Source organism: Anguilla rostrata, chromosome 11, assembly GCF_018555375.3.
Source record: "Anguilla rostrata isolate EN2019 chromosome 11, ASM1855537v3, whole genome shotgun sequence".
NCBI lineage: Eukaryota > Metazoa > Chordata > Actinopteri > Anguilliformes > Anguillidae > Anguilla > Anguilla rostrata.
This window is the reverse complement of record NC_057943.1, coordinates 22,773,850-22,797,143: the sequence shown is the minus strand read 5'-3', so window position 1 is coordinate 22,797,143 and position 23,294 is coordinate 22,773,850. Positions and strand designations below refer to the sequence as shown.

The 23,294-nt window shown below is 51.4% G+C and overlaps 1 protein-coding gene across 1 annotated transcript in view; it reads right to left on the bottom strand.

The window, feature by feature from the left end:
- The window catches only part of magi3a (membrane associated guanylate kinase, WW and PDZ domain containing 3a), a 121,807-nt gene extending 101,629 nt beyond the window's left edge, over positions 1-20,178 (bottom strand). Inside the window, exon 1 of the mRNA XM_064298815.1 lies at positions 17,623-20,178. Coding sequence (XP_064154885.1) covers positions 17,623-17,929 — 307 coding nt within the window. The 5' untranslated portion in view covers positions 17,930-20,178. The remainder of the gene's footprint in view (positions 1-17,622) is intronic.
- Positions 20,179-23,294: the final 3,116 nt, after the last annotated feature.

Here is a 23,294-nt window from a genome sequence, read left to right as displayed (position 1 = left end):
TCAGAACGACAGAATCGTCTCCCCAAAAAGCACTGGCGGTGTAAAACAGGCTGCGTGTTCAGGGAGGCAGGAGTAAGCTCTTTCCTGGGATTCGTTCCATCAGCGCTGGAGGAGGATGCATTAGGTCATGTTGGCCCGGTCACGCCACAAGAAGTCAGCTGTGCCTCTTTAACAATGGGAGGGAGAGGCTTGCGTTATGACCTCATGCTTACTGCACCCTCACAACCCTCATATTTTTTAAACATTCGCTCGCTGTGGAAATAGCGATCTAAATGCATTCGTGCTAAAGTGCAGTAACAGCAGTAGTGGCCTGCAAGGGGACTGGACCCTGCAACCCTCAGGTTCACAGTTCGGTGGCATTGCCTCTGCACTGGCTAAGAGTTTGCACTGTAAAGCTCAGGCTGTGGGCCTGAGGAAGAGGGACGGATACGGGCGAGCAGCGGGGGGGGGGGTTACAGGGACGTTTAGCACCCTTGTCAGTCACTTTGGCCCGCAGTCGCGGATGGGCGAGCGCACCAATCAGGCAGTTAGGTAACCGGGGGGGAGAGGCGGGTCTCAGGGGGCAGGGGGGTGGGAGAGCCGCAGTGCGTCAGCAGGAAAGCGGCCGCCCCCTGACCCCCCGGGGGAGACGGGCCGGGGAGGACGGAACCCGCTAATTGGCTCCTCGCCGGATTCCCGCCGGGCCCCGGCGCTCGCCGGAGCCTTCCCCGGGACGGAGCCGCCGCGTCCATCCTGCTGGTGCTGCCGTTCCTTCCCCCCTCCCTGCAATTACGCCGCTTCACTCCGAAAGTCTCCGCCGGCGGAGGGCTGTTATCAGCGGGGTGAATTAGAGGTGAGTTAGAGCTGCGCCTCCAGTTCGGGGCTTTGACAGCCCACCGCGCCGCACGCTGTGAGCACGGCAGGGCGGCGCGCGCGGAGGAATCCCAAACCGCTAACCGCAGCCACGCCGCGAGCTGCACCCAACACTTGCCGGCAACAACCGAAATGAAGTACCCGGCGCTGAGTGGCTAGGCTGCTCGCAGACTGGTCATTTTTTTGTCCGAGGGTTTGTTTTGCCGTTTGTGTCGAGTTGGTAACCGAGGTAGAGAATTACTGACTCGGGTGACAAACACTCCCCTTCCGGTGTCACAACAAGAGTTTCTGTGTTTCTGTGCCACGGGTCCTAGCAGTTATCTCCGAGTTCATCTTCTAGAGGGCCTGATGTTTTCCAGGCCCTGGAGAACAACAATCTGGAAATACAGGCTCGGCGGAGGAAACACTATATTTTAAGCTACTCCCCGAAACCGACAAACAAGCGGATCTAGTTTTCCAGCTCTGAGCTCCGTCTTCCTTCTGATGAAAGAGGTAAACAGTCTTGTTTTAAATGGAATGGATTGAACAATGAGCTCAATTTCTCCATTTCTGTGGCTTCTCCCGCACACTCCAACCGCCCGCATCGCCCTCTTTTATTTTTTTATTTTACTCACGGGGCCGAGTCATGCGTGGTATGGGCGTGGCATACTACACATAGCACTATTAAAATGCCCAGAAGTGAGAGCACCCTCTGGAATGTAGTATATCAGGAATAGCCCTGAACACAAAGGTGAGTTTACCATCATTCTGATTCTGTATTGTCAATCTAAACTGACAGTGGTTGAGGTTGTTGTTCTTCAAAGAAATCACGATTTCCCTGGAAGCTCGAAGTACTGGGAATACACACCCCAGCCCACCCTCTCAAAAGCAGAGATTAGTGACCCTTCCGCCAAAAAATAAAACCAGTCATTTGTTTCTGTTCCTGTCACTCCCACAGGCTGTGGCTGCAGGAGCAGAAGGCCAGGCTGTCTCTGTGACCTGCCAGCCTACATCAGGCAGCAGGGTCTGATGGCTGAATGGGAGCGCCAGCCAATAGGAGAGCTGCTTTAGGACGCCAGGGATAATCGCTCCATGACCCCCCCCTACCGATGCGATGGGGGGGCAGGGGAAAAAGCCCCTGGTAAAGCACACCAGTCACACACCCTTCCTCTACCCCTGTCCCAGCAGTTGGTGGCTTTTGTTGAAAGCAGACAGGTTGAAATGCTAATATCTCCAGGCCTAACTGATTTCCACCCCATTCTTCTCCTTCAAGGGCCTGGGGGGAGGGAAGGGGGTGTGGGCTGTTGAGAACAGACCCACAGTGAACACAATGGTAGGTGAGGCCTGTGACACCCTGAACCTGAAGCGAGGCAAGCCGGTTCTGAGACGTGACCGCCCCCTAAACAACGCGTCCCCCCCCCGGGCTCAGGACCAGCCACAAAAGACAGCTGGAGAGAAGAGAAAGAGTCAGTGGAACGCGGCACAAAGCTCTCCTTCCGTTACCTGCGTCCGAGAGGCGAGGGGATGTCCGTTGCCCTGGAGACGCGCCAAGGCCGGCGGCGGCGCAGCAGCAGAGGCGCTAATCTGAGCTCCTGGGTCATTTTCGGCTGATTCACACCCGGGCCTGAGCTAATTAGGATGGAGAAGCATCCCCTTCAACCTGGTATCAAACCCCGGCAGTAGAAAAGCCTGGCTTAGATTAGGACGCTCTCAGCTGAAACCTGATAACCATCAGCTCCTCCTTCCCACGCACCACATACATGGGACATGTGCAGCATACAAAAACACACAGGAAGCAACAGCATTGTTTTCACCAGCTCTGTCCCTCACTCACTCCAGCCGACCTTGGTTTAACGCAGCCACTAGCCTGAGACAGCACAGCGCTGCACGCATTAGCATTTCCTATCTGGCTCTGAAGTGCGCTGATAAAAAAACCGGCCATAAATCCGGAGGGTGGCAGGAAGCAGCGCGGCGTAAAGGGGGCGGAGCGTGTAGGTGCGACGCGGGGGCACCTGCATTCCACCCTCTTAATCCAATCAATCTGAACACGCTCCTCGGGCGTGTCCTGCATTTCCAAGAACGCCAGGACCCCGTGCCAACGCAGAAGGGGAAGTCTGCTGTTCCAAAATAAACCGTGTTGACCTCTTCAGGAACGCAATGACTGTAATACAGTTCCGCACTGCTGTACTCTGCGATGTGTCACGACGCTTCCTGTATGTGTCACACTCGTTATAATAACACTTAGCGCTGTGTGTTGATAGGCAGCTGTTCTCTCAGGGACGTGAAGTCATACAAACCTCGCAAGCCTCAAGCACCTTTCCTTACGTCAGAAAACAAACGCTTTGAAACCTTAATTGGCTCAAAAAGGACAAACAAAGCATCACAAAGGTCTCTTCATTCCTGTAATGTCAGCCGGATCATTCGCTGATTTTGGCAGTTCACATTTGTGCTGGAGGCCAGCTCGAGCGCCGGCTCCTGTTTGAAAAGGCGGCACGTGGGCAGCACAGGGCGGTGTGGGAGAGGAACCAGGCGCCGCTTACGTTGGCGGGTGTCTGCGAGTCCTGGGGCCTCCCGGGGCGTTCCGCGCGGGAGGACGGCGGTAATGCAGAGCCGCGCGGGCGGAAAGGGTGCCGGTGCCTCCCCGCTCCGGAGAGGGACGCTAACTGAACTGGGGCGGCATGGCAGCTTGACCTCGGAAATTTCGGAAAAGGGAGGAGGGGCCAAAGGAGCCCGCTGTACTCCATTCCGGTTACACAAAATTTGGTTGCTCTGGAGACGCAAGCCGCAGCTAGCCAGCCAGTCAGAGGGAGGGGGCAGCTGCAGGTTCGTTCTGCCCGAAGAAAGCGGATCTCCGCTGGCATTTGTTGGGACGAGAACGAGATTAAATCCTTTCTAACAGGCGTGGGAGGATGCCTGTCCGAACACAATTAAAAGCTTGCCTCGTTTTGCGATTTAGGTTCTCTGTTCCCCTGCATAAATGATTCAGGTGGAAATGTGGCGTCCAACAAACAGAACAGGCCTTGCCCCTCTCTGATTGGTGGCCTCAGACTGTTGTCAGCCTGCGGTTGCTACGGTGGGGGTTTGGACTCTGACCCAGAGGACAACTCATTTGTGCCATTTCAGGTTGAGCTGGTTTGAATCCCCCAGAGCTGCCGGCTCAAGTGTAAGCTCCCCGGTCCCATTTCTGTTTGTTTCTCTGTCTCACGGTCTCTCTTTCCCACACACACACACACACACCCACACACGCTCACACACACACACACCCACACACACACCACACACACACACACACACACACACACACACACCTACACACACCACACACACACACACACACCACACACACACGCTCACACACACACACACACACACACCACACACAGCTCACACACACACACACACACACACACACACACACATCTACACAGCACTGTGTGTATTAAACACACACACACACACACACACACACCTACACACAACACATCCACACACACACACACACACACCTACACACACGCTCACACACACACACACACCACACACAGCACACACACACACACACACACAACACACACACACACACTCACACCACACAGCACACGCACACACACACGCACACACACACACACACGTACACCACACTACACGCACGCACGCACGCACACACACACACACACACACACACACACACACACACACACACACACACACACACACACAGTGTTCATATTCCAGTCAGGTGCACTCAGCCAGCAGGGGCTCCAGCCATCACGCTCTGAGTGACAAACGCTTCCCCCGGAAAGTCCCCAAATCCCCCGGGCCCTGGCGGACCTGCCTGCACCGGGGGTCTGTGGGGCCTGTCAGGAGGGGCCCGGCCTTCACTCCTCTCGCCTCGGAGCCTGTCGGGATAAGCCCCGGATCAGCCAAGCCCTCCGCCCGCTCCCCCGCTCCAGGGAGCTCCAGAGAACATTGGCTCATTTGCAGTTTTGGCGAAGACCAGACCTCAGCCAGGGGAGCGCTCGCGGACCCTGTCAGCAGAGTAAATCTGACAACCGCCCTGCCGGTTGCCGCGAGCCCACGCTGCTTTTATTTGGATGTTTCTGGGGTGCTGGACGCCGGCTGAGAGCTCGGAGGATTTGGAGTTACCGGCGGCAGACAAACGTGCCGCGGAGGAGCGTGGCGGTGTGGGCCGGACAAGCCTCTTCTGTGCCGATCGGCAACAGAGAACCGCAGCCAAGAGAGAGAGAGAGAGAGATATCACTGCAGGCAACAGAGCAATGTTGCAATGGCTACCGTGACAACATACTCGAGAGGCAGAAACTGTCCTGGTTTTCCTGACCTTGTTCCCTTAACCCCCCCCCATCTCCAGTAGCACTAGAAATTAATTCAGCCCTGCTCCCTGGCGCTTGCGATTTCAATGCTTCGACAAGTTTTTTTCAAGGTGACCTTTCACCCCAGCAGCTCCTGAAGAGTATAAAGAAGCTGCTACTATGCTCTGATGGTGGCTTACACTGGCGGGGGGGGGGGGGGGGGCAGCTTGTTTTGATTCATACCCCACCTTCAAAAAACAGCCCTTTCCAGACAGGCAAATCATTAAATAAGAAATACATTTTAAAAGATGAGAGGAGGCAGTGCGTGCGATTCTGCTGAGTCATCCCCACTAGCAGCTGTGTGTCCAATGCTGCCTTTAAACCCACGCAGAGATCTGATTTTCGGATTAGGACCCTCTCCCCGTGTCGGATGGGACAGCGTCGTTCTCACCCCCCAAACCCCCCCTCCGTCCCAACCCCGCCCTGAGATGACAGGGCTTTTCTGGCCCAGGAGATTACGGGTGTCTAGACTGTAGACTCTGTGCTGTGCTCTGTGCTGTGCTGTGCTGTGCTCTGTGCTGTGCTGTGCTGTGCTCTGTGCTCTGTGCTCTGTGCTGTGCTGTGCTCTGTCGTACCCACGGTGACACGGCGCTCACACTCCCGCCCCAGACACCGGAGACGGCGGCGCGTCCGCAGGGCCCGCGGCGAGGCCCCGGGCGGGAACAGGAGACGCGTGACGAGCGAAACTCCCGGGCGACGAGCGGGGCAGCCTGCGAGCCTGCATTACTGCCATGCCACGCATTCCTGCATTCCGACACGCATTCCCGCATTCCCAGCTGCCCTTCAGGTAGAAAGGCTCAGCCAGCAACACACTGCTGCTCAGTGAGCCACATTCTAGCTTTCAAATAGGCTTTCTTTATCAGCCTTTTTTTATTGATTCGCTCTGGAAAAATGCCTATCATGAGGCAGTGTGTGGCAAACTGGCAGCAAGATAGTTTGTTAGTTACCAAATAAAGACCAAGAAGCCTAATTAAGCAAAAACTGTTTTTTTCAAACATTGTTTAAAAATATGAACAAGCTCATCAATTGCTGGGTAACTGCCGGGTTCTGTGTTTTCCACAGTGCCATTACAGTATGATGTCCGTGATCCGGGCCTCTCAGTCCCACTGGCTTGGCTGAACACCGTAAGGGGGTCCTGCAGCAAGGCCAAAAATTAACAGGGGTTGTTTTCTGTTCTTTGTCCCTGTGGCTCGAGAGGCGTTCTGTGAAATCTCATTTTTATCCGTTCGTATCCAGGCTCACACCTCTGCCGTTCAGTCAAATCAACGAAACAAAAAAACAACCTTAATTGTCGCCACTTCTCCGGCACTGTCTGTTCCCAGACGTAAACGGTTTAAATTGCCAGTGTGATGTGGGAGGGATGACAGTGGGGTTGTGCCGTTTCAATGGGTCTAACAAGCAGGATCAGCGGACTACCCACAGCCCCCCACCCCCCCAACACCCCCCCACCCCCCCGACTGTAGGCCAGCGATGGTGGGGAGGGGGGGGGGTCCTGGAAAACAAATCTGCCCCTCCGGCCTGACCGCTTTGCTCTATTTGACCTCCTGCCTCCAAGGAGCCGCATCGAATCGCTGACACGTTGGACGCCGGTCGCCGCGGGCGACGGAAGCTGGCCGCGGCTGCGCCCTGCCGCGTTACGCTCATTACGGCGAGGTCACGGCCCGGGCAGGGCGGGGGGGCACAGCTGGAGCCGAGCCTGATGGGAAGGCACAATACAAACCTACTGACGGAGGCTCCCTGTGCAAATATTACCAGCGCTGCCAGAATGCACTTCACACACACCTGTACAGCACAGGCTGCCTTTGTGAAGAGAACAGAAGAGACCCACTCTCTACCACCTGCTCCTACGACCGCACTGAGCATGCTCAGAGCGGCTCTGTGTCTCACTGTCACGCGTGCTGACTGCAGAATGAGACCGGAGCAACACCATTACATAACCAATGAAAGCAGTGGACCTTGCAGAACACTGCATAATTCATTTGTTTCTGTAAGTGATAAGCTGCATTAGCTTCACCCAATTTCTGGGTCTGTGACCCCCTCACTCTCCCACCGCTATTTTTTAACAGTTAAAGACCTGCTGATGCATCCAATCAAACCGCAGCTCGAGATAGGGGGTGGGGCAAAGGCATGGAGGCGTGTGAATGACACTCCAGTGAGGTTGGTGTGTCCATATGCACCGTATGACACCGTATGAGGGAGTCAGTGGGCCACCCTCAGGGGCAGCTCAGGCCGTAGAGGGGAGGCTAATCCACGAGAGTGTGTCAAACAGGGCCCACCCCCCCAAAGCGCTACCCTCAGAGGGGTCTGGGCTCTCTGGAGAGCGCGGTCGGGCGGGCTGTCTCACGAGGGTGATCGCACGAGGAGGAGGATTATGAGTGATCCGCGTGTCATATGATGCTCACTGGCAGACAGGAGGAAATGACATCGCTGCCCAGCTAACAGTCCGCCCCCCACCCACCAGACAGCCGGGGTATGGGGGAGGGGCAGTATAAGAGCCCCACAGACACACCGTCACCACGCCCAGAATCGCGGTTGAGGAGAGGACAGGGGAGATTAGCAGGGCACAGCGAACCCCCTGACAAGCATCCCCCCTCCCCCTCCCCCCCGCCCCTCCCTGCGGCCCCCAACACCGAGGAGCGGCTCTCCGACCGTCTTCTCAAACGCCGGAGACAGGTAGCACCGCCAGGTTACCGCGAGAGCTGCCACAGACGCAGACAGATAATCCGGCAAACCCACAGAAGGACCGCGACGCTTTCCCCTGCTGAATTATATCTCTGTCCGCAGGCGTGTTAGCACAGTACCCAGCGTACAATGCAGGGCGGCCGTGTGATGTAGCGGGCGGGGCAGCGGGCCCGTTAAACAGGCCTCGGCGTTTGAATCCCGGCGATTCAAACTGCTGCTCTGTGAGGCACTGAACCCAGACCACACTCATAAAAGCACAGTGTGCAGAAATATATGAAGACGCTATGAAAGCCGTCTGAGACCACAGGATGAATGGGCTAAGCAGTAAAGATGATAAACTGCCATGAACACATCTTCCGACATAACCATTCAGAAAGGCATTTTAAATATTTTAAGGAGATCGGATAGCACAGTGGTACTAAATGACACATTGCCAAAAGAATCCCTTTTAGCTCAGGCCTGATTCTCTCGCTTTAACAACCGGATCGCAAACCGCACTCAACGTTCAGCGGTCAACGTTCAGCGGTCAACGTTCAGCGGTCAACGGTCAGTGTCCCCCACCCCCCCTCCCCCTGCTTCTTAATCCAGGCCGGTGGGGGAACGTCCTCCTGTCCTCTGCACCGCCAGTGCCGCAGCTGCAGGTGCTGACTTAACGAGGGGGGGGGGGGTGACGATGGCGCGGGATCGATAAGCCGTTAGCAGACGTAACGAGCGGAGATGGGCCAGAGTGCCTGCGTGGGGCCGCAGCGTTGGTGCATTCTGATGAGGCCCCCCCCCGTCTGCTCAGAGGGTGCCTGACAGGCAGCCCGAGGCCTCGCCAAAAATCGAACCCGTCGCCTCTCCGCCGAAACGCGGAAAAACAAATTAAATGAGGACGGAAATAGCAAGCGTTTGAAGAAGAACTTCCCATTCATCTCGGCTCGAATAGGAAGCCATCCGCACTGCAGCGAATTAAGTCTGACACAAAAAGACACAACACGCGTTTAAAATGGAAAATATGCGGGTTTAATTTTGGACCACTTACTGAATTCTGCTATTGGCTTACGGACGATCTGGAAGGCCTACTGGGCCATAAAGGGTTGAACATGCAATGGTGTTGCTCAGACGGACTCGTTGAGGTAATTTACCAAACGACCTTGGATCAAAGCAGATCCTATGAAGAAGCTATGATGCCAGAGACACATTTATAGCGAGACATTCTTCTGAGAGAAGATTCGAATGTGTGGAGCTGCGATGAGCTCTATTGTAGCCAGTAGCCCAGTGGGACGATGCGCGATTGGCCGCCCATGACATCATCCAGGGAGGGAGGGTGTCAGCTGGCAGGGCAAGCCCGACCTCAGCGCTCAGTTAGGGACTTCGGGAGCAGAAATAGGTCCCACACATACCACACCTGGGACTCCTCAGCGACCGGCACTGCCACAGGAGAACCCCAGACCAACCGAAAAAAACCAGAGCACTGCAGAGCCTCCAGGTTCAGACTGATGGAGCACAACAGAAAGCAAGAGAGGCGGGGGGGGGGTATAATCACACACGCTAAACATACAACGGCACCCACTGCCCGTGACACACCGCCCGCGACACACCGCCCGGCACACACCGCCCGAAGGAACCGTGAGGTCCATCAGCGCATACCTACAGAGGGACAGCGAGCGCCAGCGTCAAAAGGAAAAAAACCCGGCCATGGAGATCACATCCGGCCTCCAAAGGGCACTGCAGCGGGCCTTAATGTCCCATCTTTATGCGCGCACACTTGCCGCTCACGCAGGGGGGGGTGGGGGGCCGCGGGAGCGGGGTGTTTGCCCACATTAAGATTCCAAAAAGCCGACTGCCCTCCTCCCATGGTGCACTGCGAATCGGGCAGGAGAGGAATAATAAAAAGGCCCTGGGACGTGACCGGGGCAGGACTGCCTCGAGGCCTGGAGACGGTCGCTGGGGTCTGGGGGGGGGGGGTCAGCCCTCATTTAAATAAGCGCTAGCCCCGCAGGTCGTTTTGTAGTTCCTTTTTGTCGCACAAAAAACACACGTTTCTGGGACGCAGGGTAGACGAAGTGACACGGCAGGAAGCGATCCTCAGTTCACCATCAGCACTCTGGACAGCGTCAGGAGACCCCGGGGCCGAAGTGACACGCGTCTCCTCCAGGAGAAAGAGGAAGTGCATCCGCGTGCAGTCCTTTCTTCTCTCCGTTCTTCTCTCCCAGCATCCACTGGACCACGGTTTCACCTATCCACCCCACGGTCCGCACCTCTGTTCATCGGTCCTTCCATTCAACCCCTCTACCTGCCACTAAATTCCACCCGTACAAACTTCCATTCACTCCTATTCATCTGTGCCTCCATTCATCCTGTGCTAATTCTCCAGCCCATACCTGCTTGTTGCCAAGGAACAGGTCCCGCTCGCAGCGAGCTCCGTTTGTCCCACTTCGGCTGCGATGCCGTGGGAGCTCTCATTGATTGACTAACTCCAGACATTACAAGCTGTGCCGTTAGCCGCTACAAAATGTAGCCTTTTAAAGTCGACTCCTGCCTGTCTTCCACTGTGAAAGCAGTTCCCCGGCTCTCCAATAATGGCGGTCGATTGTCCAGATAAGCCATCAGGCTGTGAGTGGCAGGGACGGATCCAGTGGGAAATGACAGTGCTCACGGTTGAAGTGAGCGTCTCCCCGGGTAACCCTCTCTCCCCGGCCACTGCAGGCCACAGCGGTGACAGCTGATTGGTTCCCATTAGAATTAAGCTGCCGGTTAATGCTTCCATGATGCAAAAACAAACAGGAGCAATATTTAAATGTCTGTCGGTGTTATATGCCAGCTGTTAAGGGGGGTGACTGCATCTTATCTCTCGAGGAATAAACAACACGCATAATGATTATCTGGCTCCGGGCTGATTCATAACCTGGACTGCACTGGGGGTGAAATGGGAGCTCTGTGCGTCCAGCCACCAGCTTCACAGACTCTGGGTGTAACAGGAGCGGCCGGTGATCAGGTGCAACGCGGGCGATGAAGTGACAGTGCGGTGTTATCTTACTTCTCTTACCGAGCGAGATCACACCCTCACTCAGAGGCAGATGTGACACTCTCCCCCCAACAGACAGTTAAATGATGACGGTAAATTTGACTTCCTTATCACTGCTGTAATTGAAGTGTTGGCATTATAAAACAAAGCCAAAGGTTGCCAGGGAAGCTGGCTGCAGCCACGCATCTGGGACGTATTTGTGACGGGGCGGGGGGGGGGGGAGGGTGGGGGTTGGGCGATAAACCACGGCAATAATTATGAAATCAAATGTACTAACAGCCGTCGCCACTGTGTGGTGTACTGACTTTCTCTTTGTTTTCTTCTCTTTAATTATACCTGATGCGATAGTAAGGCTGCATGAAATGCTTCCGGAAAGAAACCAGTCACCAGTGTTACCCATTGGGTGACCATAAGACAGCCAATTAGCAGCGAGGCCTCGCAGCTTCCATGCGATTGACAAAAACACAAACAACATCGCATGATCACATGGAAGCTGCATGACCTTGCCGCCGATTGGCTCTCTCATCAACACCCAACAATAACAGCAGCTATGCTTTTTTCTCCGGAAGCATTTCACACGGCCTATTTAGTTTGAATGTTAACCAACCGCCTCAAACATAATTAAAAAGAACAAGTCGGGTTTCCCTTCTGGTGTTCACCGCTATGTTGTGCACGCGCAGTGATGGATGGGGGCGTGGCTCGGACAGGGTGCTTGAATATTCGGGACAGCTGCTGCCATCTGGGCCCTGGAGCTCCCGCCCCCTCCCGGCGGATCAGCGGGCAGGGACGTGTGACAGGCCTAGGGAATGAGCTGAGCGCTGAGGCTGGGCGGGGCGGAGCGGAGCGGGGCGGAGTGGGGTGGGGTGGGGCGGGTGAGGGGGTGGCTGCCAGCAGGTGCGCGACAGTGGAATTCACACATTTCCACCTGTGAGCATGCAGGGTGTATGTGTGTGTGTGTCTGCATGTGGTATACGTGTGTGTGTGTGTGTGTGTGTGTGTGTCTGCATGTGGTATATGTATGTGTGTGAGTGTGCGTGTGTGTGTGTGTGAGGGGGCTACTTGTAATGTAGGTGCCAGAGTAAACAAGCCTTTGTTCAAAGTCCACCGGAAACTGAGTCACAAAGTGCACTTCTCACGGGAAAGGGGGAGGGCAAGCGAGACAGACGGAGAGAGAGATTGCGCCTTGCGTACATCTGTCATGGTCATCAACGGAGAAAAAAATCCCCAACCCATATCTTGATAATAATGACTGCACTACCAGTAAAAGATAAAGATGAGTCAATCCCAGCTGATCACCACAATTTGATAATGGCTTTTTTTCCTTCGTATGACACCGATTTACACAATGGAATCACGTCTGCGGTTCTGAATGTGCGAGACCATTCTTTTTTGTTTTTATTTTTTCCCCCCGGATTACAGCTTGAGCGCGGTCTGCGTGACCTTTGCAGCTGCGCTCCTCCCCCCCGGACGCCACGCGCCCCTCTGCCAGAGCACCGGCTTCGCAAAACGAATCGTTCGTGGCTGACTTGTCCTGACGTCACCGTTTGCCGTTCCCTATACGGCGCTTTTTAATGCCCTTTCCCGCGTATTTGACTGTGGCGAAACTAATGAAAGCGAGGCTGGGAACAGAGCGACACGCAGGGCGAGCGGCACAGCTAGCGCTACGCTACGCTGCCGTTAGGGAGGCTCCACCGCACAGACTCTTACTGCCCAAGCACAGGAGGGTGGGCTCATTTATGCTTATGTCATACTGGGTGGGTCTGTGCGCACGTGTGTGTGTGTATGCTTGTGTGTCCACGCATGTGTGTGTGTGTGTGTGCACACATGCGTGTGTGTGGGTCCATGCATGTGTGTATGTGTGTGTGTGTGTGTGTGTCTGTGTGTGTGTGTGTGCGTGCATGCGTGTGTCCATCCATGTATGCACGTGAGAGAAAGCAATGACTGCACAATATTTGGCGAGAAAGGCAGCAACAGAAGCTTTGGCCCCCACTTCCTCAGCACCGCACCTGTGTGGGGCCCGCCTGGGGCCCGCTGCACCGTCGGCAAGGTCAGTCACCGCACGACTCAGCGAGCGGCAGCAGCGTGCGGCTCGTAAACACGTGAAGAGCGTGCTCCCGGGGGCCCGGCTGGCCTAAAGCAGCCCCCCCGCTCCATAAAGCTGAGCGCGCTCAGAGACTGCAAACTGCACTTAGGCAAGTGAGCCGTGACTGCGCCGGGCCGCCGGGCCGCCGGGCCGATCCCACCGCTGGAACGTCCCGGCCCTGCCGACGCCCGAGCCCGGGTCCCGGGGGGGAGGGATCCATCACGAACCCCCACCCCCCACCCCCCCCATCCATCTCACCGTGCGGCTGTCAACAAGGTGACTGCCCTCTCCGCCAGACACTGGCGTGAATTTTTCAAAGGCTGACCGCAAGCGCTGCCCTCCGTTCGCTGAGGGAGGGAGGGAGGGAGGGAGCGAAGGAGGAGGCAGCGGAAGAGGAAGAGGTGGGGAAAACCACAGCGTTAATGAAGAGAGAGGCGTTACCGCGCGTGGCGAAAGACACGAACGGAAGGGGAGTTGGCGAGGGAGGACGCCATCGCGGCGGGGCGGTCATGCGCTAATTGGCACGCTCCGGTCCGTGCCAGCGAAATTCCAGCCCTTACCTCCACACACTCACCCAGACTGTACCAGCCTGTCCAGGCTGTAGGTCAACAGTGGACAGAGCAGCGCACCTCAAGAAGAACCGCACTACCGCTCTAACCCCATTACAACACGTCAGCTTGAGCGCTCGCTCACGGTTACAACGGCAGTTTGCACAGGGAGCTCTGAATAAGACCGACTCAACGTGAAATCACCATTGGGCGCGATATGACACAGGAGACTTGGGTGTGAAGTCCATTTTGCGCAGTGGCTGCCAACAATATGGTGCGGACAGCAACATCGCACTGAACCGCGCTGTGCATCAAATCCGTAGCACGCCATCAAACCTAAAGCAGATTCCACGGGCCGGGTAACAACATAGCAGCAAAGAGAGGACTGCAGCAACCATCAAAAATGACACCTTTGTGGAAACAGAGAGTCCTGGATCTGTCCTTAACTCACTGACTTACAAATAAACACCAGCGATGCTTTTGCCTTTATTAACAGTTAGTTGTGTCCGTTCTGGTGACTGTTGAAACAGTCTATTCACGTTCCTGCAGAATTTTAAAGTTCCATTTCATTCTGCATCAAAGTCAAGGACAAATTATTGACTGAGCCCTCCTATTTCTCGTATGGGTCCGAATGGGAATTTTAGACCCACAATGCAATTTAGGACCATTTTCATTCCAGAGGACACTTCAGTTGTGTCCATGTTGTGTAACATGGTTTTCACTTAGCTACACACATTTTGTGTACCTATATCCCTTGGTAGCGGGGAGAAGGTTATAAGTCTGTCCATCCAACACCACGGCCATTTAGTAAGAACAGCAGTTTCTCCCGGACGAGGAGCCACTAAACCACTGAGAACATGCATGCACTCTTCTGATTTATTTTTTTAATCTTTATTGGCATGGAGCCATCAATATAATTCTCATGACAAACCAATGTTGTCAAGAGGATGGCTCTCCACTGGAAAGCACTTTTCTGTTTCAAATTTAAGTGATTACTTCCCCATCCCCTACTATCCACACACACACACACACACACACAAAGCGTTTCACTCTGCTCATACTATCATAGAGGGGGGAATTCATATCATTTGTCTACACAGCGATCAGCCGAATGAATTGTAGGTGTGCTCTGCCTTGCAAAGGAGAGAGAGGAGAAATGAGGAACAGAGGAGAAGAGAAACACAGGAGGGGAGAGAAGGAAAATAAGAATAAGGGAGGGAAGTGATGTAATGCTTAATGAGAGCTGGCTGTTGCAGTCACAACACAACAAGGCTCATATGGAAGAAAAAAAACACGGATAGCAAACACGCGTACGTACACGGACAGGAAACGCACGCAAGGGAAGAGAAAGAACACACCGAAACAGCAAAGGCACTAGACTAATCACAAATATGCTAAATAAAACACACAATGTCAGGCGCATGCACAAACTCTCTCTCTCTGTCTCTCCCTAACTCACACACACACAAAAATACGTGAAACACGGACACAATAACAGCACTTTGCGTTCCCTCGACACCGCCGCGCGAGTCAGCCTTATCCATCAGCGCAGCTCGCTCCTCCACGGAGCTGTTATAATCCCCAGTTAAAATACATCCCTGATTTCGTTTAATTAAATCAAGTCATGTCTCTACAGATGTAATTGATTTCCCAGCGGCCCGGCGGCACGGGGAAGCAGGTGACATCGGGGTCACTCCTGCGAAAACACCACCACGCCGCCGCTCGTACGCACAACGCTCTCACGTGTCAGCCATAGCTTGCTATTTACACCCATCGCGCTCTTTACATAGGCTACATTGTCTAAAATGACCACCAGACATTATCTGGGGGGGGGGGGGAGAAAAAAAGAGAATGGTTCTATGCTGCTTATTAAAGGCACATAGAGTGTATCGAGACTGCATAGTGCCCTTCAATTTCAGAGACAATAAACAAAGGCTAGCACTGCACTGGAGGCCAGGATGCAGGATCTTTTTTAAACAGGTGAAATTGAAGCCTACCACAGAAGAAGAGGCATGGTGGAATGCTATAGCCTCCCACTCCACAGCCCTTTGGAAGAGAGATTCCCCAATCTTCACCCCCCCTCTCCTTTCAACCTGCAGTTCTCAGCCCAATCAATTACCACCACGGCAGCGACTGCCCCATCACCAGAACTCCCGAAACATTCATTACCCCAGATCCACCTCTTCTCCCCCGTGCACCGTCCCAACCTCAGTGCTGGCCTGACCGGAGGACAACCCTTCCTCCTGGAGGAGGTCCCGTGTTAGACCTACGTCACCCTGGCAACGGATGGTGTGGCACCCTCTTCAGCGGGAGAGTGCCCCTGCTGCCCAACCTCTGGTGGGCGTGAGGCCGCGAGAGCCGCTATCGCATCCCAGCAGCCTCTTCCAGGTAGTGCCCGTCCTCCGAGCCGCCGGGTCCAGCAAACGCGGCCTCCAGCTCGGCTCATCAATCATTGAACGGCCGCGAACTAAACATGGGGGCATCGCCATAGGAGAGAAACACAGGTACACTGGATCCACGCAGAAGGCTAAACCTAGCCTCCTAGCGTACTGGTGCTCAGCTTAGGCCGAACGTGATGCTTCTAAAGCACCACAGCTCTGCTAACTATGCTCACCAAGGCAAGGACAGGTAACCTCAAAGAGACAATGCTAAATCTGTAGTTTTTCCATTTAATAATCCACCCAGGCATGGATCTTGGTCCCCTCCTTCTCCCCATGCAGGTATACACAATTTCCCTTGAAAATGGCCATGAACCCTTTAAAGTGTAAGACAACAAATATCTCATTAGAATGTTCAGTTAAGAACATTCTAATACTGATGTAACAATGACTACTGGTAATTTAAAGCAATGGAGTTCTAGAACACAGACTTAGAATTAAAAAAAACATTCTAAATACCTACTCTTCAAATGGATTAACCAGCGTAGGATGATTCACATCAAGGCCCGCGGCTAAGTCTCACTAACAAATATTTAAAAAATTATAACTACCTGCACCTTGTTTGAAACTCACTCTACAGTGCCTCATGCCACACAACACACATGTAGAGCAAGACAGACACTCATACTGTACTTTCACCCAGACATCCATGCACGTACACAAACACTCACACTCGCTCTCTCTCTCTCACACACACACACACACACACACACACACACACACAAACACACACACACTCCTGCTCCAGTCCTGGAGGCCCTGGTCTCAGCTGGGCCAATGCAGCCTCACATTCTCCATGTTTATTCCTGTCCAAGCGTAACCGCCTCACATGTCTTCCCTGTCAACAGCCCCAGGGCATTCTGGGCCGAGGGGAAGCTCATGCGAAATAAAGAGTGTCAGCCTGCCCTAAGGTGTCATGGGGAGGCGGATGATAAACGCCTGCATTGCAAATCATCAATTTGGCAAAAAGGGGAAGAGAAAAGGCTGTTGCATGCTGGGAATTCAGCGGGTCAGAGTGCAGGAGGCTGCATGTGGATGAAATAGCTGAGGATGTGTGAGCTGCCTGCAAATGCAGAGTGCCATTTATGCAACACTGCTCACATCCTCAAGGGCCTAAACTAGCCTCAGCTAACACGGGCTCGCGCTGCTCAACAGACAACCATCCATACGTCATCTGGTTCCTCTGCACAAATCCCACTTCAATCAACATTTTTCTGTAGACATTTTCCCTCCTCCACTTGATACCACACAGTCTGTTCATAACTAAACAGGGTGGATTTTCAACCTCTGAAGACTAATCATCCAAGAATGTGCAGATGTTTTTCATGCTTTCACAAGCTGTATTCATGTAAAACGCGTGCACGCAAAACCTTAGTCCATGAAGCCTAAATATTGCCATTTGAGGACAATAATGAAGGGTACCTCAAAAGGCAGACTTCACGTGGAGTACTTCACATCAATGCGAAAACCAAGACCAATAACTGAAATGATCACGAATCCCTTTTTAACCTCATTTTTAATTTCCTGACCTAATAATTGACAAATCACCAACTGGATTGGCATTTGCGTTATAGCTTTATAAACAAATTCAAGGTTCTGTACGCAACAATTATTTTGAAAAAAAAAAAAACTCAAATAAATCTGTTGAATAAGCACATACCTGGTTTGACGGTTTTCAGGCGGATGGGTTCCCGAAAGTGACGGATGACAGCCAGGGTATCGCGATTTGTCAGTCCGCTTACTGGGGTTCCGTTTACCTCCAGCAACACGTCCCCGGAGCTGGGCACCCTGCCGACATGACACACCATCGCGTCCGACATCACCTGGCCCAGGTACGGGAATTCTCCGAGCTCAGCTCCCCCCCGCACTTCGACCACGGAGCTGAACTCTCCGGCGTTCCCCCACGACACAGCACACTCTTGCACTTTGCCAGACCAGTGTTTCTTCTTTTTCAGTGTTTTGGACATGATTGCGCCCTGTCCAAAGCTTTTGCAAAAAGTCTCCGATGGGTCGAATGCCAGGCGTAGTAGGCTATTCTAGACTACGTTTTTTTTTTTCTTTTTTTTTTCTAAAACGCAGCTAGGCAGAGAACGATTGTACAGTGATGTCGATTTTTAAATGCAGCAGTCTCCCCAGGCGTGCTGCGTTCCATTCCTTTAACAATTCTTCGTTATAAAATACACCTTCTTTTGTTTACTTGTGCCATGCATAAAAAACTATGTCAACTTGACTTTCATAGATTGTAGATTCAAGGCTGCCTGCGTCAGTGGTGTACAGTGCCCGGAGCAAGTGAGATAACACTTACAGCCTCTCTCCTGTTTTAATTCCAGTTTGAGCCTATTGTTTAAATAGGCGAATCTATCTATTTTACAGCCTTAAAGCCTACTATCGATAGCTAGACGGTATTCTATGATCGACGACGTACTTTCTTAATAGTCCAAATATAATTAGGCTATCTACTCACAACGCACAACTCCGAAAAAAACGCACAGGCTACGAGCTGAGTATTTGTGTCAGTAACAGCCTACTATCAGCTGATAGCCTGTCAAAACATTCCAGGCACACAAACAGGTGTGTAGCTACAACAGTCGTTGTTGTCCAGTTTAGTGTGCTCAAAACGGCTCAGTCCATCTTGAATACACAGGTTTTCGTTTAGCTACATAAAAAAACAAGTAGCGCTAGCTACCCTACTACACGTCTCCACCTGATCCGCCGTGAGATTCCATGCACTGACCAGGCGATTCTCAAGACAGATAGACTAAACCAGTTTTAAATTACAGACGTATTTCTCCACGCATCCGATTGCACCTGTGAGCGGTTGTAACGGAAGATCGCATTAGATTATTGTCTTAATGGATTTAGTAAATTAACGTTTAGCTTCTCTATTTCTTATCCAAGTAGGCTATAATAGGTAGATTCGGCGGCGTGTACTCCACACACCTGTCTGGCGACAACAGCAGATGTGTTCTTCGGAAAAGGGCACAACAACACACCTGGCACCGGGAAGAACAGAGCGAGTGTGTGCGCGATATTCCCGTCTATTCCGACGTCTGCTCCTTAGGCTACTGTACAACCTTCACAAACCCAGCGTGTACTTCTTCCGCAAAGATAACCGCACCATGCACTGCGTATTTCCAAGGATCAGCCGGTATAAATTCCCAGCTACGCAGCAGCCTTCGCTGTAGCAGGATGACAAATTATTCGATAACTTTTTTTTAAGTTATTTTCACCTTGTTCATTACTCCGAGGGACAACCGGGCGAGATTGACTGTCGTAGTTTCGAGCCAATCGGGAGAAGATATTAGGTTGAAAACATTCAATGAAAACCAATGCTGAAACCGGCTGGGCGGGTCTTCCGCGGAGGTTGTTCGCTTTCTAGTTTGCTTCTCCGTAATACAATCGGGATTAACGTCGTTAACTCGTTACTTGCAGGGTGCACTATGGGGTAGCTAAACAGTAAAGGAGATAAATCTACTATGCGTGACTGTATGCACATTCCGAAAATACAGAACACCTGTTAGCTTTTTTTCTTAAAAAAAGCGTTTTTTTCTTTCAACTAGGCTATTTTCTACCTCCTATTGGTTTTCAAAAATGCTGTTTTTTATGCTGCTTTCCCTAATACCCTCGTCAGTTTACTGCTAATTATTTTTTAAGATAGTTGTTATTCAAAATTAGGCTAAACAATGTGTGACTGTTACCAAAATGTATTATTATTGATTTAAAAGCGCATCTATCGTGATAACCCGCCGCAACATAATTTTTTTTCTTTACAATATTGATATTGTGAAATCCACAAAACATATTGCGTTCTACTCTTATAATAATTTATCACAACTTAACATTGTCTCGTTTATTTATTCTTCCAGCTATTTGTTGTTCTTAGTTAGGCTACAACGTGTGTCTATAGAAACCATGTACCTAATCTAACCGAGTGAAACAGGCTGAAACCACTAGTCCAACCTGTTCACTATAGGCCATAACTAGGCTACATGTAGGATTGCGCTAAATTACAACCGTAGTAAATATATGCCTAGCATTTAAATTCAGCAGAATGCAGTCGCATGCATGTAGAATTTGGAGTAAACATTTTCAGTTGACTAGGTGACACGAGAGAATCAGGAGTATCTCATGTTTTAAAGCTGCCCCCTAGTGTTGCTATACAGCAATTGAAGTCCAACGACTGATGTGGAAGCTGTATTACATTACATTACATTACAGGCATTTGGCAGACGCTCTTATCCAGAGCGACGTACAACAAAGTGTATAACCATAACCAGGAACAAGTATGACGAAACCCCTAGAGAGAAGTACCGGTCCAAGTACAGGGAACAACCGCATAGTTCAACCTGGACCCTGGTGGTTAAACTGATTAACACTAACAACGAGAACGGCAACAACGCAATCTATGGAAAAATAAAAATAAATAAAAATACAAGTAGTCGTTAAGACTGGCGCATCAACTAAGTCACCTATTAAACAGCTGCCTAGTTACAACCCTAAGTTTAGTCATTTACAGGGGGAAGGGATGGGGAGAGGTGCAGCCTGAAGAGGTGGGTCTTCAGTCGTCGTTTGAAATGGGTCACAGTCTCAGCTGTTCTGACCTCCACAGGGAGGTCATTCCACCATCGTGGGGCCAGAACAGAGAGGAGACGTGTTCTGGAAGTGCAGGTGCGAAGAGGGGGAGGTGCTAGGCGTCCTGAGGTAGCAGAACGGAGGGATCTGGCTGGCATGTAGGGTTTGAATATCTTTTGAAGGTATGCTGGGGCTGATCCCTTGACTGCCTGGTATGCTAGAACCAATGTTTTGAATTTGATGCGAGCTATAACAGGCAGCCAGTGGAGGGTAGTGAGCAGGGGAGTTACGTGGGAGTGTCTGGGGAGGTTGAAGACCAGACGAGCCGCAGCATTCTGAATGAGCTGCAGGGGTCTGGTGGCAGATGCCGGTAGTCCAGCCAGAAGAGAGTTGCAGTAGTCCAGGCGGGATAGAACCATTGCTTGGACCAGCAGCTGGGTTGAGTAGGTGGTGAGAAAGGGGCGGATTCTGCGGAAAAATCTGCATGCCCGGGTTACTGCTGCAATGTTGTTGGAGAGGGACAGCAGTTGTCCATCATCACTCCGAGATTCTTGGCGCAGGGTGATGATGTCACTACGGTGTCCCCTAAGGAAATGGAAAAGTCGAGGAGGGGAGAGGATAGAGCAGGAATAAAGATTAGCTCCGTCTTTCCCGGGTTGAGCTTCAGGTGGTGATTGTCCATCCAGCTCTGTATGTCCCTCAGGCAAGCGGAGATGCGGGCGGGGACCTGTGTGTCCGATGGGGAGAAGGAGAGAAAGAGTTGCGTGTCGTCGGCATAGGAATGATAGGACAAGCCATGGGCAGATATTACAGGGCCAAGGGATCTGGTGTACGTATTGGGTTATATCTTGTCCTAAATGTTATCTTTTGGCAATGTTTGTCTGTACAAAGAATAAACTGTTAAATGTTTTAAAGAAAAAAGCCGGGCCATTTAGGCCGACAGAATGGGTTATAAAATTGATTTCAGAGGATTATTATTTGAAATGGTGTAAAAAGTTGTTCCTCAGGATCAAGGATATTGGTGCCATTTAATAACAGGACATATTAAACGAGAGTCTTGGCTACTATTCTTGCTGTTCTCAATTCCTGTCTAAATATTGCTTTTGTGCTGTTGTACTTCACAATGCACTGGGTTGTCTGAAGCTTGTGTCTGATACCAATGTCTTAGAAGTCTCATGAAAATGATTATTAATTTTGGTGAGACCACCAGGGAAACTAACAGGTAAATTAATTAAATAAAATGGTAGTTACAGTGTATTTACAAAAGTGTGTATAAATAAAAGCTGAGGCAAATCATATGCACCATTATCCAGGCCAATAATAAAACATAATCTGCATTTATGTGTTTCTCATTTCCTGTGTGCACTCTCAGACACAGTCAAAATGCATCTCAGATCTGCCGTCCATCTCCAGTTTAGTCCAGTTCAGGAAAATGGACAGTGATTAACTATGACACTCCCTGCAGGACGCACTCAGATGGGGTGGCGAGCTTGTGTTGGCAGCCATCCATCTTGTTCCTCTGTCTCATGGCTTTTTGATAGCCTCCATCACTGTTCCCATAGGTATGCTTCAAAGAGAGACACCTTTATGACGACTGAGGTATCCAGTCCTCAGATGAACTCTGTAAATTGCTTGCAGGGACAATAGGCCTATGCGTGTTCTCCACCACGTGTGCATTTATATTTCAAAAGGCGTCCTAAGTCTAATATGTGATCGGAGTACAGGTAAATGAAATGTAATCATATCAGTGACAACATTCTCCTGTCCCTGAGAACAGAATGTCGCCTGTCTGCAGCAGCTGCGTGCTACTGCTGAACGGTACTTGTTGGCCGCCTGACTGTCAGTTGTCATTACACGACCGGACGAATTCAGGACCACACGTTAGACTGGAGTGTCTGGCTGAATTGAGTCACAGAGTCGGGTACAGTACAATCCCGATCCCCATACCATGCCAAGATATTTCAAAACTATTTCAGAAATATTCATGGACTGGGGCAATGTGAATGTGCACCTGTCAGTATGTGTAATACATCACTATTTATGCAGCATATGATTGGCCACTAATAGGAATATATTGTGGACTTTTTATCTTGAATATGTTTTTAATGGAAAATTAGACTGAATGATTGGTTGAGTTTCAGGCAGGTCTACATACAAAAATAGTTACTGCTGTATATTATTCAGGAACTTGTAACAGGGCTGGACATAACCCGAATCCTGTCTCTTGAATGTCACAGATATGGAGACAATAACAGTCTAGATCAGAGGTTTGCAGCCCTGGTCCTGGAAATCTGCACGGTCAGCTGGCTTTTCTTTGCACCTTAAAATCTGCAGCCAATTTAGACCCAAGTAACCAGACAAAAAGTGACTTAACTCCATGTTCAACTGCTTTAAGCACTCAATTAAGTGCTGAGTAACAGTGAAAATCAGCCCGGAATGAGGTTATCCAGGACCAGGGCTGTAGACTCCTGGCCTGGGCCATTGCCATATTGGGAAGCTTGTCCCGGGGACACTGTGTATTCTTTCCCCATTATAGTGCACATCACTGCACCAACGCAGGGCCAAATTATAAGCTGCAGCGTCCCCTCAGGATGGGAACAGATAAAAACAGCAATTTAATTTCTGAAAGTCAGACAGTTCCCACAAAAGCCATTGAAACATTTTGTAGAAGAAGAGGAAAAAAACTTTAACTGCTTGTTTATCCTTGGGAACAGTGAATGATTTCTGTGGGGGCTTGTCAGTTTAGGTCATTCTGATTCA